General features: G+C 40.0%; 1 protein-coding gene across 3 annotated transcripts; it reads right to left on the bottom strand.

Moving 5' to 3' along the window:
- Positions 1-434: 434 nt before the first annotated feature.
- DAZL (deleted in azoospermia like) lies at positions 435-15,928 on the bottom strand. 3 transcript variants are annotated; one of them, XM_079302545.1, is made up of 11 exons: positions 15,433-15,928; positions 12,594-12,728; positions 12,192-12,283; positions 11,352-11,403; positions 6,562-6,628; positions 6,134-6,267; positions 4,796-4,876; positions 3,995-4,051; positions 2,879-2,980; positions 2,069-2,164; positions 435-1,290 (listed from the first exon to the last, which is right to left on the bottom strand). In XM_079302545.1, exons 1-11 carry the CDS (start codon positions 15,730-15,732, stop codon positions 1,237-1,239), a joined length of 1,170 nt encoding a protein of 389 aa, XP_079158671.1. In that variant the 5' UTR covers positions 15,733-15,928; the 3' UTR covers positions 435-1,236. The 3 variants fall into 3 exon arrangements, with proteins under 3 accessions (XP_079158671.1, XP_079158672.1, XP_079158673.1); XM_079302546.1 differs by lacking the exon at positions 15,433-15,928 and adding an exon at positions 14,589-14,786; XM_079302547.1 differs by lacking the exon at positions 15,433-15,928 and adding an exon at positions 14,595-14,689.
- Positions 15,929-16,408: the final 480 nt, after the last annotated feature.

The raw sequence follows: 16,408 nt of genomic DNA, 5'->3' as shown, positions 1-16,408 counted from the left end.
TAAAGTTTTATCCACACTCCTGAGAAGCAGTCCCTGAATATTTGCTCTAGCCATATTCCTTTACATATCCAGTTCCCTTCTAGATATTTCATTAACACGTATCTCTGGCTAAGTCTTTGCCTAGCCATGACTATCTCTAAACCTTCTGGAAACCTGAACATGCAATCCCCTAAACAGCCTCATATATAAATCCTTAACAAGAGAGGCATAGTTTCCTTTTATTGTCTGGAGAGATAGAGGTGTTTGAGTAGGAGGAAAAAAAGCAAGCTAGCACCCAACACACAAGATTGCTCTCCCTTCTCAATTCAACTCTTTTGAAACTAGCTAGTATCTACACAAAATGAAGATTACTATAGATTTAGAGTAACTGGAAATGTCAGAGTAGTAAGTTTTTTGACAGCTTTAACAAGTGATTAGGTTTGTCACACCAAAAATTTAGGAAACCAAGGCAAAGTAAAAATTTATTTCACTGTTTCACAATACACACCTAAAATCTACATGATTTTTAAAAGTCACATACATATAAGCCTCTGTTATGCGATGCAAACTGTTAATCAAAGAACATAAGTGCAGTATTTTCTCAGAAGTTTAAAATACAGGTATTGCTAAGATTTTTCACGTAAAAAAGTCTTGTATTGGCTGACTTAGTGTCCAATACAGGTAACATTCTTGCTTTTTAAGTTACATACAGGAATTTGAGGATTCTTTATTACTTACCCAAAAATATTAGTGATACTCAAGACTGCAGGTACATAGACTATCATCAATGAACATAATCACATTGATTATGTTGTCTAAAGGCAACCAGGACTTACAGGGCTTCAGCTCAGTTCACACTTCTCATCTTCTCTTGCACTGATTTAAAGAGTTCAGTCTTAAAATACATTCTCTTGGGCAAATAACTAATTCCATTTCTAAACTGCAGAATTAACTGGTCAATGTGAGTCATATTGTAGTTAATGAAAAACCATGTGCAATATGCAAACTGTACCTTAAAGCTCAGAGAAAAATCCTTAGAGCAAACAAATTAACATTCCAGTCAGTTATCACGGGAAGCACACAAACAGTAACATTGAAACTTGTCAGTTCTTACAACTTCAAACTTGTCAAGAAACAACATTAGGAACATGAGCACAAACATAACTTGAAGTAACACTAAGAAATGTCACACTCTGCATTGCTAAATTGAACTGTAGAACCATCTAGTTAATTTAGATACTTCGAAGTCTTTGTTGATCAAACAGTTTTGTGTACTGTCTTTCCTTTTCTGAAGTGGTATGTCTTACTCTCCTGGGATGGGATAGAAGAGAGGACAAAAAAAAATTAATTATTAAAAATAAATTCTGGTTTAAATTAATCAGAATAAAGCAATCCAAGTTTCATCAAAATTATCTCCAGACACTCTGTACTCTTTTCACCCCTCTCCAAAACAGAGAGCACTGCTTGTGCATTCCTCTTTCAGAGTACACACCTGTCTAGTTTAAGTATCTGTCCTTTTACAAAAAGGAAGTAAGGTCTTAGAAATTAAGAACCTGAAATTACACATGACTTGGAATGTAATCAGAAGTTGCAAAGACTATCTACAAAGACTGAACACATACAGAAAAAGACAACCAGCTACCAACCTGGACTCTGATTTATTGATTAAAGCAGAGACAAAGCAAAACTAGCCACCACTCACAGTAGTTACTGTACAGTAGTAGTTACTGTACAGACTATCAAGGTTTAAACTCAACATCCTCTACCCAAACTAAGGAGTAACCTACTGCTTTCAGCCATGTCATCACTGAGAAATGACTAGCCAGACTTATGATCCAATTGTTCATTAGTTGACCATTCAGCAATTTCTTATGCTGTCCTGATTAAATCCACTGAATACAATTTAAGCACTTCTTTCTACCATTAAGCAACTAAGAGTCAAATCCACCCATCTCGGAACATGTACAAGGAAGAAAAAATTTAGGTGGCTTTCACAGATATGAATCCCTCCATCTTTATGGTATCCTGTAGGTGAACACATTGATGATCAGCTATGTTTCAGGGATATAATTTTGCTTACACTACGTACCTTCATATTGTCTTGTGCTATAAGGTCATTTATCAGCTGGTTCTCAGGATCAGACAGACAGGATAATATAGTTTGCATACCCCTGTCCACAGATCTCTGAAATACAGGTATAGGTGCATCAATACTGATTTTCTTAGTTAGGGCATTACTAGCTAGTAATGCCAGTGTATCACAGGGCTTACTTGACAATCCTTAACTGCCTTGCATTTCCTGAGATATTTGTAACTTTTTCCTCCCTCCAACCTTTTAATATTAGTAACTCATTATCCTCCTTCAGTGTTACAGCGTAGCAATTCTAATCAGCAACATGGCAGTTCTCTGGTGGATTAGGTTGACAGCTGAGAAATGAAATTTCTCTTAAAACTTAATTCAGAGCCAACTGTTTGCTAAACTGGGGCCACTTTCCACAAAACAGTGAGAAAGGGAAAAAGTTACCTACTCGGATATTTGAAACTTAAACTTAAGACAACAGGCAATGCTATTGAATCTGCTCTTTTAGTACATGTAATTTTCTATGGAAGTTTCCACAGATTAGGCAAAGTCTTGTCAGTAGACTTAATCAAGTAGAACACACTTTATTCAGCCCACTGCAAACAAGCACTAACAGTTTGAAGGAAATGTCAGACTTCTGAAGTTGTACACAGAAATCAGATACATGGGAACTTAGTACCAGGCTGAAAGTAGCAGCTATAACCTTGACTTCTAGGATATTTGCCCAAGGCCCTTGACAAAGCTACATAACCCTCGTGCGCAGATTTCTTGGAATGGCATTTATGATAAAGAACATTAAAGTTTTGAGAAAGCACCTACCTTTTGTGGGCTGTTAGGCAACTGCATGGGCTCTAGAGCAGCACATTCAAACTGCAGAAATCCTGGATCCTCAGTGTTATGATAGTTCACTGAAGTATATATCTGTAGAGTTTTTAGGTATTAGAATGTTTCAGCAAGACTGGGAAAACACGCACAGTTATGGTGTAACTGATCCTCATCTATCCTAACTGTGCCAATTTTATCTTCACAGTTTTGATAAGTTTAATGAGTGGGGGAAATATCCTACTGTGTCATTACCTGCTTTATTAAGACAGTTAAGAAACTTTTAAGTTGCTTAACTGAGAAAGATCTAGAACAGTTGTCTGCTTCTATAATTAAGCTTGTAACACTTAACAGTGAAACCTCGATGCACACCTATTCTAAAATTCTGCTATCACTGAATTGCAAAGTGATACACTATGGCTGTATCACATTTTATTATAAAAACTATTTAAAGCCAATAGTGTATTTGATGACTCCTGATCGCTTTCAGAAAAAGAATACCATTTAGAATAAAATTATATGTTACACTTCATAAAAACTGCAGTCAAGGAATACACCTGAAAAACACGAAAATGCCCACGGGGCAAGTTTAAACTCCAACAGTCAGAGGATTTTTTTTCCCCTTTCACATGGATGTTACTTGCATTAAGTCACAGAAAGGAAGAAATTTTTTTTTAGAGGCTAGCAGCACCATCTACAGTTTGTAGCAGCCAGGGAAATTTTTTTAAACCTGTTAAAAGGAGCCAAAAAATTCATCAGTATTTGCAATGAACATGGGAGAGTTTTTAAATTTAAAAAAAAAAAAGTACATCAGGTCAACTTATTTTTCCTTCAACTTTTCCTGGAAAACCAACTCCATTTTGGTTAAAATTTCAGAGTTCTGTGACTAGATCATGTAGAATAATTCCAAAAAACAAGCATACCTGTTCTGTCAGGTAAGTCAAAAAAAGCACCTTATCAGTAGAAATTCCTAACAACTACATACTCTCATCAGCAATTATGGATTTTTGTAGACCAGATTACAAAGATCCAGACAACAAACTTTTTAAGTATCAAGCTGTAAAAACAATGTGCTAATTAAGACGACAGTTTCAGAAGTCTTTGTGGACTTACCGGAGTTTGAGGTATTATATAATTTCTTGGCTCCCCAGCAAACCACTGTGGTTGAGCCTTAAACAAAAATTGGACAAGAACCACCTTTTATTTCATTTATTTCCAACACTGACAAGTAACTACTCTCTAAAAACTACTGTTTATAGCATTTAATTGTCTCAATTTTTCACAAAACAATTAGCTAATACATGGTCTTACGTGCAAAAAGATAGCTTATTTATTAAGCTATCTCCTCACTCCAAATTTAAAAAATTAAAATTATTTTTAAATATTAAGAAAATAAGGGAAACCAAAACACCTATATTGAAAACAAATCTTAAGCCTCTAGCTACTCCTGCTTTAGTGTCATTAACAGGATTTAGCCACACACTTCACTTGTGATAACCCTACTATCAGCTAAGAACCTTCTCTGATGTTTTTATAGTGCAAAACCACATACCCCCTCTATCTACAAACATTTTATGATCTGATAAGATTCTGATTCCAAGTACCTCACACCACAGCATGTACAAATGCAAAGCTCCCTCCCATAAGTACTAATTCATGTACATTTTTCTCATTTGAAAGTTCTGTTATCACTGTATATTTAAGAAAAAAGTAATGAAACTATAAAAAGAAGAGAGTATGCTAAGTTACTCAACAGCTTTTATCACTATTTTGCTTTGGTAGCTGTGAAGAACTGAAATGAAAATAGATTTCAAAGAACGAGAAGCACAGAAAGGTCATACTCCAGTAAACACTTCATTCTAGTTTTTTCAGGTATCCAACAGCCTTTCTGCTTTTATGTAAAACTTTACATACCTGATAGTTGTAAGCTGGTTGATACCCCATGGGAACTTGCTGCTTTAGCACTACAGCTGGTGGTGAATTGTATGGATAGGGCTGCAAATAAAGTTAAAAAAAAAAAAAAAAAGGAAGTTTGAAGCAAGATACACATATGATATTTGTAGACCCATCAGCCAGGAGCACATTTTTAGAAGTTACACTGTCATTTCAACTCCTCTACAGACTAGCCTCGCTATTTAAATGCAACCCTTAGATTTCCCATGGGGCTTGCTTCAGCACTTCAGGCACTAACAATGTCTCCAAAGTGAGATTCCAAGCGTCTTATATATGTAAAAATCCCATATCTGCTTGTAACTGATCTTGTAAGTGATTTCAGAAATGCAAGTCATGCCATAAACTTTGAGAAGTAGATCTGAAACAGACTGACTACTACAAAATAATGGAGTACTGTCTGAAGGATCAGTTTCAAGCAGGCAAAGGACAACACCAATTTTTTAGTATTTCTTTCCTTTATGTACTCTGACACAGGATTACCTGGAATCTTCTCAGGTCCTTCAAAGAATAAAGGTACATTCAACTTAAGAGAATCAGCAAGAAAACTATCGTCAAGCTCTCTGTCTTGCAAGAAAGTATTTATCAAAGTTTGTTCTTCCCCTTTGCTTAAGATACACAAAACAGGATCAATTTGTTGTCAGTATTGCCCCATCATACAGACTAATGCAGTAGAACCTGATCTGTTTCACTCACAGCACGGGACTCATACCCAGGCCAGAAGCACAGTACCCACACCCCAGTAGGAATGCTCATCTAAAGTGCCAGTACAGTGGTGTCCTTCAGGCAATACTGGGCACAGCTTTTAACAGCAGATGCTAACACAGTGTTATTATAACACAACAGCAATTTCAAAACAACGAAAAGTCTGGTTAGGAGGAGAGAAAAGTATCTAAGAACTCTTGATCCCACTCAAGAGTTTACAAAAACACATGTTAAATGTAGTCGTTTATTCTGAAGCAGGACAGCAACACTTTAGATATCTGGATACAATTCATTTGTGAACTGCATCTGTGACAGGCAAGGGGGAACTCTATCTTCCCTCCACTTTCAACAGTTCTCATTCTTAAAGGGTATCTTCCTCTTTTTTTTTTTTTATAATGAGTTAACATCACTGAATCAATTTTTCAAGGTTGATTTGAAGTGCTTTGAAGTTGGGTGCTTTTTACTGGTGAAGGCAATATGAAAATGGGCAGGTAAGATCAGGCTGGAAGCTCAAGACATACTCCAAAAGTCGCCCATGCTTACACCTTCAAAAAATATTTAATTATGATTGAAAATCAGTGTCAGGAGCAGTCTTACCTGAACATAGGGTGTTACTGGGTTCATGACAGCTGGAGGCTGCATGTATGTCTCCACATTCTGACCACCCCATACACTCTGGAACTGTGGCGCAGGAGGACCAAGAACTAATTGTCCGGGATGCACGCAGGAATCTTATTTTGAAACAATATTATTAAGACACTTCTACATGTATTTCATTTGGAATCTGAATTTAAGCTGAAAAAAACTTGAAGGATTTTGACTCAAATTTAATTCAATATTAACTATATTGTATTGTGCTACCAACCTCGCTCTTATTAAGAAAAGTAAGGTCATAGAAGTTGAACTGAACAATACGTACTGCACAAGAAAAAGTACTTGCAAGGATAATGATGTATAATTAACAAAAAGAACCCTGTTATGTTATAATACCTCCCATATGAACAAATTTATTTAGATATACTTACTTAAGTTCTGTTGTTTTCTGATTGCTGGGCCCAGTTTCAGCTTTTTACCATGGAAGTTGATTTGTGACTGAAAGACAGGTTATACTTTATAAGCTGGGAATCTGCAAGGTCCGAGGTTTGTAGTATTTTAAAGAGACTGACTACTTCTACACCAAAGTTCATCAGCACTCATAAAGGTTTAACAGCCTCCAGTCTCCTCTCTGAACACTACACACCTTTCACTTCATTTCCTGCACCGCGCCCAGCTCAGCCTACCCAAGGACCCTCCAAAATGATGCAACACTTGCCCTAATAGCAACATGCACCACTCGAATTTGTAACTATGTATCAGTGACTGTCAGCCCTGCAGTTTTATACAAACAGGTTTTAACTATTTCTGCCTCACAGAGTATTGGAGAGTGATCACTATCTCAGGTTTCTACTGAAAGATTTTTGTTTTAGCTCCATTAGCACAATTTTAGTACCAAGCATTAAAGTCAGTATTGGATGCAGACTCTCCAGATTCTCTATTACATGCAAACTCCACAGAAGTACCTGCTACAGAAGAAAATATGCAGTTTTGAACTTTTCTCCAAATTCTTCTAAAGGAAGTGTTTTGAACAAACAACAGCAACTTTATTGTAAAAATAAGCATAAATATAATGAGGAAAAAAAACTTACTCTAATTTCTATCAGGTATGAGAAGATGATTCAAGAGATATACAGGGGTGAAAAGAAGTGCAGTAACCTGACTAGCTTGATAGATGAATGGTTTTTGTTTTGTTATTTTTTTCCAGGGGAAGGTGTCTTGGTTTATGATTTTGAGAATTTTTCTATTAGTTCTGGAATGCTGTTGTGCCCAAAATCATCCAACTACCTTTTCCACCTCAACAGTGAGAACTCTTGGGAAACAGGCCTCCCCTCTAAACAGAAGACAACTTTCCATTCTGAACTGCAAACAGATTTATGCTAGACCAGAGTGCAGTTACAGGCCTAAAGCAGAAGAGAAACACTGTCAGGCTGAACAAGGCTACAAAGCCTTGTTGAACAGCTAGATGAACACCGGCACTAAGAGTAATTAGCTACAGAGAGGTTCTATCATGTTCTTTTACAGAAAACAATATGACCACTCAGTGCAGAGAAGGCATGATCTAGTACAGTAACCCTGGATTATAATTTGAGCCCTACAACATCCATGGTAATTTCTTCCTTTCCTCTCCAAAAGCCAGGTTTTTATGATTATTTCTATCTGAACCTGCTTCTTCCTGACACAGCAGGAATCTGTACTACCTGCAGACCTGGAATGTACACCAAGAAGAAAATCCACATATGTTTCTGGGTCTTCCATGACCTCTGGTATACAAACTCACATCAGTGAGTACTATATTAATAGAGGAATAGTATATTAACAGAGGAACATTGCAGGCTCCGGTTTCAAAGAAACACACACAGAAAATCAGCAATGCACATGGCTCAAATGTCAATGCTACTCAAAAGGTCTCCACAGAAATTGTTAGATCAAGCATTCCACACCGATGTAGAATAATAAATGCAATGCATAGAAAAAAGAAAAAGGCATTTTTAGATGGAGTCTGTTTCTCAGTACAGCAGCCACTGTATATTTTTGTCATCATATCATCAAGTAACGGCAAGCTTTGGAAAATCTTTTTGTGACAATCAAGGATCTCCTGCTGGGGGGTTTCACTACTCTCCACTTCATTCAAACATGTTCTCTTTCCACTTATTGAGCTGGATGGCCAGTAAACACATCTGCACATCACAGAACACTACATTTGCGCCTGGCACATCCATCTGGTTTTGTCTTTCTGATCTACTTCCCTGTCTAAGAGCTTCAGAAGAAAATGAGAGACTGTTCATCCTCCAGAGACACAGGAGTTTTCTAAAGCAAAGACTTCAAAGAGAGAAGTATTTCAATACATCTTATTTACACTGTTACTGTATTCAGTCTGGGGAGAAAGAGGGAAAAGAAAAGGCTTTGTTAGTGATTTGTGAACTGGTCAAATCAGAACCAAGTACCCGATTTATTTATATGCACTGAGATTTAAAATCTGATACCAGAGTCTTAAGAGCAGAAGGGCTGTAACAGTTCTACTCCTTTATCTCCTGTATTAGCTAAAGGAAAACTATATGATAACAAGTGCCACAGTTTAACATAGTTGGGTTTTTAGTTAGGAAAAAAATCCAGCAGCAACAGAAGTAATACCCTGTAAAGACCCTGGCAGCTTGCTTTGGACCTGAGAAAACCAATCAGCTGGCTAATTTTGAATACAGACATCCTGTTAAACTACTTAAGACAGCTGAACACGCCTCTCTGAAACCACATTTAAAAATTAACAAACTCCAGGAAAACTCCCTTGCTTTCAGCCTTTGAACAGGTAACTGGACACTGGCCAGGCTGGGCTCACTCTGCCATCCAGCCAGAATCTCGACTGAGATTCTGCTGCCAACAAGCTGCAACCACAGCCTGGCTGGAGCTGAGCTCTGGCCATGAGCTGCAGAGCCACCCTGACAGCACCACAGGAAAAAAATCACACAGCTAAGAAGAGAAGCAGCTCTGCAGCCTCACAGCTGGAATTAACTGCAGCAGTTCCCAGAAAACAGCAGTGCAACCAGAGCAGCCACCATCCAAGAGATCACATGGCCATCCACAAGCCCGAGCAAGAATAACTCTTAGTGTACAGATTAAACTTGCAGACATCAAACCTCTCCTGAGTGAGACAAAAAAGAAAGGGTGAACACACATAGGCAAAAAAACATGGAGACACAGACGTCAGTGAAGGAGTCAAATCCCAGATGGAAGAATGAGAAGATGCCTTAGACTTGTGCTGAAATTCTCTTGTAAGGGTATGGTGAAGAGATAATTCATACATCAGACTTTTTCCCTGTCCCCCACACATTGGCACAACATTGGCAGTTGCAGTGTTCTAAGCATAGCTATGTGTAGAGGCACCTGTGTTAAAGCAAGCAGACATTGAAGTAGATGTGATCCAATGAGAAGTCTGAACAGAGAGAAACCTTACCCCAGGGATAGATAAAAAAAAACCTCTGTTTCCACACATAAAAGAACTTTTGTTTCTATACTAGAACAGCTCATCCTTAAAACTGCACTCCAATAAGCTGAGATGACCCATGGTGGTAGTTGGTAGTCCCAAACTGTTGGAGGGACTTCACAACTGCAGATTTCTGGGTGGCTACTATTTGTGAAAATTAAAACCACAGAACTGCTTCTTGTGGAAGTCTCCATGGCATGGCATGAGAGACTGCTCTCCCTAAGTAAACTGAAGAAAATATTTTAAAAGTCGTAAACTGACTGAAAACACCAAATTTATCTCTATGTTGTCAGTAGGAAAAGAAGAGTTGAGGGAAGGAGAAGTGCTCTGAAGGTTTATTCTGATTTATTACTTTTCTTTTAGTTCTGTTATCTTGCATCAGAAAATGAGTAAATAATTCTAGTGAGTACACCGGTGTTTGGCCAGCATTACACCCACTACACATAGGGACAGCTGCAAGCACAATTTAGGACACTGAAAAAATACTTGCACTCCAGGTAGCATCCAAATGCACAAATACTGCTAGAGAAACATTTCAACTACTGAGACATAAGTAAAAAAATAATACTGCTTTCCATGATACTGTTACTCCTATGCCCTAGGTAACCCAAAATGTTATTGTATTTCATCTATCTCTGCCCGAAATTGTTACTGTCTCTTAAGACCCCGGAGCCAGAACCACGGAGCACAGCGGGGCAAGTGCCTCAGCCTTTCAAAAGTTGAAGCAAAGTGAGAGAGTGCTCTCTCTTGCCTGATGCTCTTTGCTCAAGGCAGAGGCTCTTCTTTGGGGCTTCCCCCCCATTCCCCCGCTTGTTTCTCTTGCATCTTTGACTGGCTCAAGGCAAATTCCACCATGGAGCAGCCCTGCAGAAGTGAAGGCAGAGCTGCCCCAGCCCACCTGCCTGGCTTGGCCTTGCCTGGCTGTCTGCTAAAATTCCACATTGAGTTCTAGCCCTTGACCAAGTACCAGCAGCTGGAGAGTGCCAGCTGCATTCATCAATGAAGAGATAAGAGGAAAGGCTGTCACCAGTTTGCCCTTGTCTTTAGAACTACATGGGTGTTCAGCTGTAGAGGCCACAATCGTGAGGGAGGTGTCACTCCACCATTTGGACTTTCTCTTCCTTCCCTGGGAGCCCAGGAGATTCCAGCAATTTTGTAACTAGTGACTATTACTGTTATTTTTTTATCTGTTGCTATTTCCTTCTCTATTAGAAAACTTGTTTTTTTTACTTATATTGTAGTGGTTTGTATAAATTTCCTGAAGCAGGAAATTCATCCAGATTTGTTTCTCCTTATAGGTGGAAAGGGATTGGTTAACCTAAACTAGAGATTACTCATTTTAGAGTGTTCCACTTGAATTATCTTAAACCAAGACATTCCAACTAATTGTCTACATTTCTGCCATAAGCACAAGGGTTCCATGACAATCATTAACTACAAAAAGCAAGCAGCCAAACACTCAAGGCTTTCCAGCACATAAATGAGAGCAGAGACAAAATTACCTGAGATGTTTGACCACACCAGGCTAAAAACTAATTATCTGAAAACTAATTTTGCTTCTTACTTTGCTTCTTAAGCAAATAAAGATTTTAACACTAGCACACATTTTAGAAAGTTTACTTTTTGGGCAGTCCAAGACTTCCCTGTGTCCCAACTTCAGGGAATCTAACTTGGCTTCTGCAAACCTCTCTCCAGCTTTCACAGATCAACTTCTATGAGTAATTTGGATGAAGAGCTTACCTCAACTATCTTTTGAACATCCACATCGTCCAGGAAAGACACAAATCCATAGCTAAAAAGGAAGAATAGACTTCAGTAATCAAATTAATTTGATTGTTAGACAAATGCTTTTGAACAAGACCAGTTAACAACATGCCATATACACTATACTGCACATCAAAATTATCAACTAGGACATTAATTTGTGATTCAGCCTAAAATTGTATTTACAGCTAACTATCAGTACCTATTTTGCAGCCAGATGAAAGAAATTAAATGCCAGATTTTAGATTAACACTCAACAGGGTAAGGTCCTTATTTAAGAATTTCAACACAGTAATCCAGAACTTTTCCATATATTCAAAAGGAATTTCCCTTGTTTCAACTTTGTTCATACTTAATTTCACTTTCACCTAAAGAAGTTTGGGCTGTTTTACTCTATAACTTATTCCCAAGTGTCAGAAGACAGACCTGCTGCCCTGAATAAACTATCTTAATTCCCTTAATCATCCTGAACTGCCCCCAGATTCTTTAACTATTCTTGCCAGCAGAAGAGTCCTACAAAATAATTGGCTGTGTAAGCATCACTCAAGCAATGATTAAGTGACAGTGAGCTTCTTCTCTGTGAAGAGAGCCTGAAGTCAGAAAATTCATGCCATTCTTTGTAAGATTTTACAGATTCAGAAGGGGGCAGCATAGATTTACTGGTTCCACAGTTTTAACTCAACACAACAGAAAACTGCAGCTAGTATTAAGGCTTAAGCATGTCAGATGTGTTGCTAAGTATCTGCTCAGACCACCTAAAGGAGAATGCTGTCAACATAAGCAGCAACTTAAAATAACTTCTCATATTTCACTCACCCCTTAGAAACACCAGTTCTGTCAGTGATGACTTTCACCTCCTTCACAGTACCATACTGCTCAAAGACACTCCGAATTTCTGCTTCTTTCATCTAAAAGAAAACAAGGCCTTAAACATCATCAAACACATTCAACTGCTTACAACCGATTTAGAGCAGATAGAATCATTTTTAAACCAGTTTTCATAAGTACTAAAGTTTAGTTTTTGAAGCCATGCTCCAGAACTCTCCGAATACCTTCAAGACTGGCAAACTTGCACACAAGAAGGGGGGGGGCGGGTGAAATTAAAAAAGGACCCCACCACCACAAACAAGTAAAAATACCCACACGGAAACAGGAACAAAATTTCCACGTATTTTCCACCATCATACCCATTCTAAACAATTAGAAGTGTGTATATACCCTTATATCAATTCCACCAACAAAGACTGTGTTCGGCGTGATTTTTCCTTCTGGTAAAACATAGCCCTGATTGACTGTGGCTGGATAGGAACTGCCCTCCGCAGCACTTGAATGCTGGGTCTCCACATGAGCTGCCTAAAAAATTGAAACAGAAATACTTATTTTAGTCAACTAGATTACACTTTCAGACACCAGAATGCCTGCACCTACCTACAGATATATCAGAGGACAAAGAATTAACACAAATGGACCAATTCACTGGGGAAAAAACTGAAATAATTATTTCAAGAAGTTTTAAAAATTTAAATCTAGACCTCATCTAGACTACTTTAAGTAGCCCTGCCAGACTGTATCAAGTTTTGTGACCAATGTTGCTACTACCAGGATTTGCCCCCATCTCTTTTGCTGCACCTCCTCTTACAGAAGAGGTTTTAACACCTCTCAGTTTAAATCAAACTGGCTCTACAAAATCTGGCAGGAAGATTAACACGAAGTGAGCGGTTTCTCAACCACCTGGTATTCTGCATTTGAAAGGGCATTTGAACTGAAATCTGAGACGGCAACTCCACAGCGCCCTCAAGCTGACCTAACTGTAGCCTCTACTTCTTTCTTTCTGGGTGTTTCAGCGAACCAAGCTAGAAATGGTATTCACTTTGTTGTGCAAGTTCTCTGGCAGCCCAACACAGGAAGGGGGTCTCAGCAGAGGCACCCAGCCAGTGCCTGAAGCAGCACAAGGAAGCTGGTAACCAGATTCTGCTGGTACACCTGTCACACGTGCTGTGGAAGTGCAGTGTTCGTGTCTCACACTAATGATGCAGAATTTTCAAAGAAAATTAACTTATTTAACACTCTCACAGTACCTGAAAGAAAGAATAAACAGACCATTTAGATATACTGGCAAGCAGGGCAACATCAAAAGTAAGATTTATTAATACATTTATTAATTTATTAATTCCTAGAACTTGAAAAGGAGATGAAGCCACAGCGGTGAAAGTCTCCTAGAACAAAAACAAAAAAGAAAACCACACACACAAAAAAAAAAAAAATCTCCCTCCAAAGTCTCCTTAAAGTCTTCAGTATTATGACAGAAAACCTTCGCAAATTCAAAAAAAAAATTAGTTACCTTATCTAAACCCAAATAACTTTGCCAACATAGTACTATATAAACGACTGATCTACACACACTAGCACAAAGACATCAGACTGCTGCTAAATCAGTGTGCAAAGCCCAAACCACCTTAAATTTCAAGTGGGAAATCCTGCCAATGGCTATACTTGAATTACAGCATCAGCTGCAGTAACTCACCCCTTTAAAATTACTCCAAAAAAAAGTCTAATTTGTCTTATCTCATGAAGTAGCATTAAAACCAAATTTCCCAATGTCACAAATATTAGGGTTTATTCAGTTTTTCAGCTTATGAGAATTAGCAGGTGCTTTTTTATTCCCTTATCAAAAGATAAAATTAATCTGTTTGCTCTCTATTATTCATGCAAGCATGAAGTTTAAACTGGAGGAGAAACTGGTACAAGGCTCTTCTTCTAGTAGTGGGGAGACTATAGTTTTGGCAAAATAGAGTTTTGGCAAAAGAAAAGGTGGAAAAAAGGCACTCGATTTCGGCCAGGTGGACGAAATACCTACCTATCCACCCAAGTGTGTTACAATCAATTTTATGCTCATCCAGGAAAGGGAAAACTTTCACTTTTTTCACACAAGCCCGCGATTTTTCAGGCTTCTCCCCGGCCTCAGCACGTTCTTAATTCAAAATAATATTTTTTTTTTTTTTTTAATTGAGCCATTTAAACCCCGTGAGGCACGTCGCGCTGCGCGCACTCGGAGCGCGGTCTCCATGACAGCGCCGCTGCCTTGAGGGAAGAACACGCCGCAGCCGCGGCCGTCCGCAGGGCATTGAGCGCAGCCCAGCGCTGCACGCCCGGCACTTCGGAGGCGCAACTTATCCTGTACGCAAAAGAGCGAAAAAAACCCCACCACCTTACTCGTACAGTGTTTGATGCGCCAGCGCTACGCTCGCAAATCACGTTTCTCAAATACAAAGAACAAACGGCAAGCAGCATCTCGGTGCGAGCTGAGGAACCCGCAGCCCCGCAGCACTCGGGCGCCGCCGAGCCTCGGCTCCGGCGGGCGAGGGACGGCGGCCCGGGGAACCTCGGGCGAGCGAGGCGCCGCTCGTGGGGCCCCGCCTGCTGCCGCTGCCAACGGCCGCCATTTTGCGTCCTCACACCTCCGCCGCCCAGCGCCGACGGGGCGTGGGCAGGTGGGTTTGGCGCTCAGGCCAATGGAAGCCGTTCGCAAACCCTCGACACGGATCCCACGCGCGGCGGACACACCGCCACGGGCAGGCGGAGGGGCGCCCGCCCGGCAGTGCGGGACGCCGCCATGCTAACATGTGCTGTCACAAAATGGCCGCCCACGGGTGTGAAGCGTCTTCCGTCTCCAAGCCTTCCTCAGACCGTTACGCAGACGGCTATGAGCCACACGCACCCCTGCACGAGCCCCCGGCCTTTAAATTGTGGTACTGCCTCCTTCACCGTAACAGCTCACCTCGTAAGGTTTTAAAACCTTTAAGACAGTTAAAATACGAGCAGCCCTCAGGGGTTCAGCCCTGTCACCGCGATACGTGACGACACTACTCCACCTGTAGGCATTCCCGTTTTTCACCCCAAGAAGAACTCGAAGAAGTTACTACTCCGCTCCGCTGCCAGTCCCCCATCCCAAGGTAAGACATTACCCAGCAGAAGCCCACGGCGCCTCAGCGCCCCAATGCCCCCCATCATCCCATTCCCACCGCCCCAGCATGGCTCCCTGTCCGCCGTCACTCACCATCTCTCTCACTGGAGCTGAGACTGCGTACACAAACTTAGAAAATAAGGGTTTTAAAACAAAACCAGAAGAAAACTTTTTTGAGAAAACTAAGCGCAGACAGTCGGTTCTCTTCGTTCGCGAAGCGCACCTCCTATGGTGAGAAAGCGGACTTGAGGAAAGCTGGTTCTCTTTAAATAGACCCATTGGGGGTGGGTCGGAAGAGGCCACACCCGCTCTATTCTCTTCACGCTGGTCCTGTCCTCCCTCCGCGCGGAATGCGCCTATTCCTTTGTGTCTGGGTTTCAGAAGACAAAGCATTGAGAAACCCGCAGCTTCGCTTTTCTGATAGCAGCGACTTGGGTTGCAATCGCCGTTTGTGGCCTTGCCGTGCGGCAAGTTGCAGCTCCTGCCATCTTGTACTTGGCTTGTTGAAGTTTTGAAAATAGCGTGCTGTTGAAGGGGCTTTCACTCACTTTGAGGCAAAAGCTGTAGCTCTCTTATTAATGTAGTCACGGACTGGTTCTATGTACTACTCTGTGCTAGAGTAATCTGTCTCCATCTTATGACCGCCTGTGCTGAATGCCAACTTCTGAGACACCTGTCACTGGTGTCCCAAGGCTTTTCTAGAAGCAAACCTCTCTGGAATCCCTCCTGGTTCTACAGTAAAATGAGGGGATTTTGAAGTTAAATTAAATTTTGAAATTGAATATCAAATATTTGGAACAGATACTGATTTTAGAAAATTTCGGAGAGAAGAGAGTCTTATGGACATCTCACCAAAATTAACTGACTGGGCAAGGTTAGTAAGATGTTTGATTTATAATTTGGTTTTGTCTTTTTTTTTTTTTTTAATATCAAAGACATGCAAGTAATCCTTGTTAAGGATGAAAAATGGAAGTAAAAAGCAAAACTGATGAAGTGGAGTGTATTTAATATGTAAGGTGTTTTTTCCAATCAAATTTTATGCCTTCTAAGGATTTTTTTTTTTTTTCAT

Source organism: Erithacus rubecula (genome assembly GCF_903797595.1).
Source record: "Erithacus rubecula genome assembly, chromosome: 3".
In the NCBI taxonomy this organism is placed as follows: Eukaryota; Metazoa; Chordata; class Aves; order Passeriformes; family Muscicapidae; genus Erithacus; species Erithacus rubecula.
Note: the sequence above shows the minus strand (reverse complement) of the source record. Positions and strands in the feature narration are given on the sequence as shown.

Excerpts from the sequence above, each read along its gene's own strand:
- DAZL (XM_079302545.1), bottom strand. The coding sequence starts at position 15,732 with ATGCTTTGTCTTCTGAAACCCAGACACAAAGGAATAGGCGCATTCCGC. Across the intron at positions 12,284-12,593 it reads TTGGTGGAATTGATATAAGG|ATGAAAGAAGCAGAAATTCG; the intron begins GTATATACACAC and ends GTTTTCTTTTAG. Across the intron at positions 4,052-4,795 it reads AACCAGCTTACAACTATCAG|GCTCAACCACAGTGGTTTGC; the intron begins GTATGTAAAGTT and ends TTTTTGTTTAAG.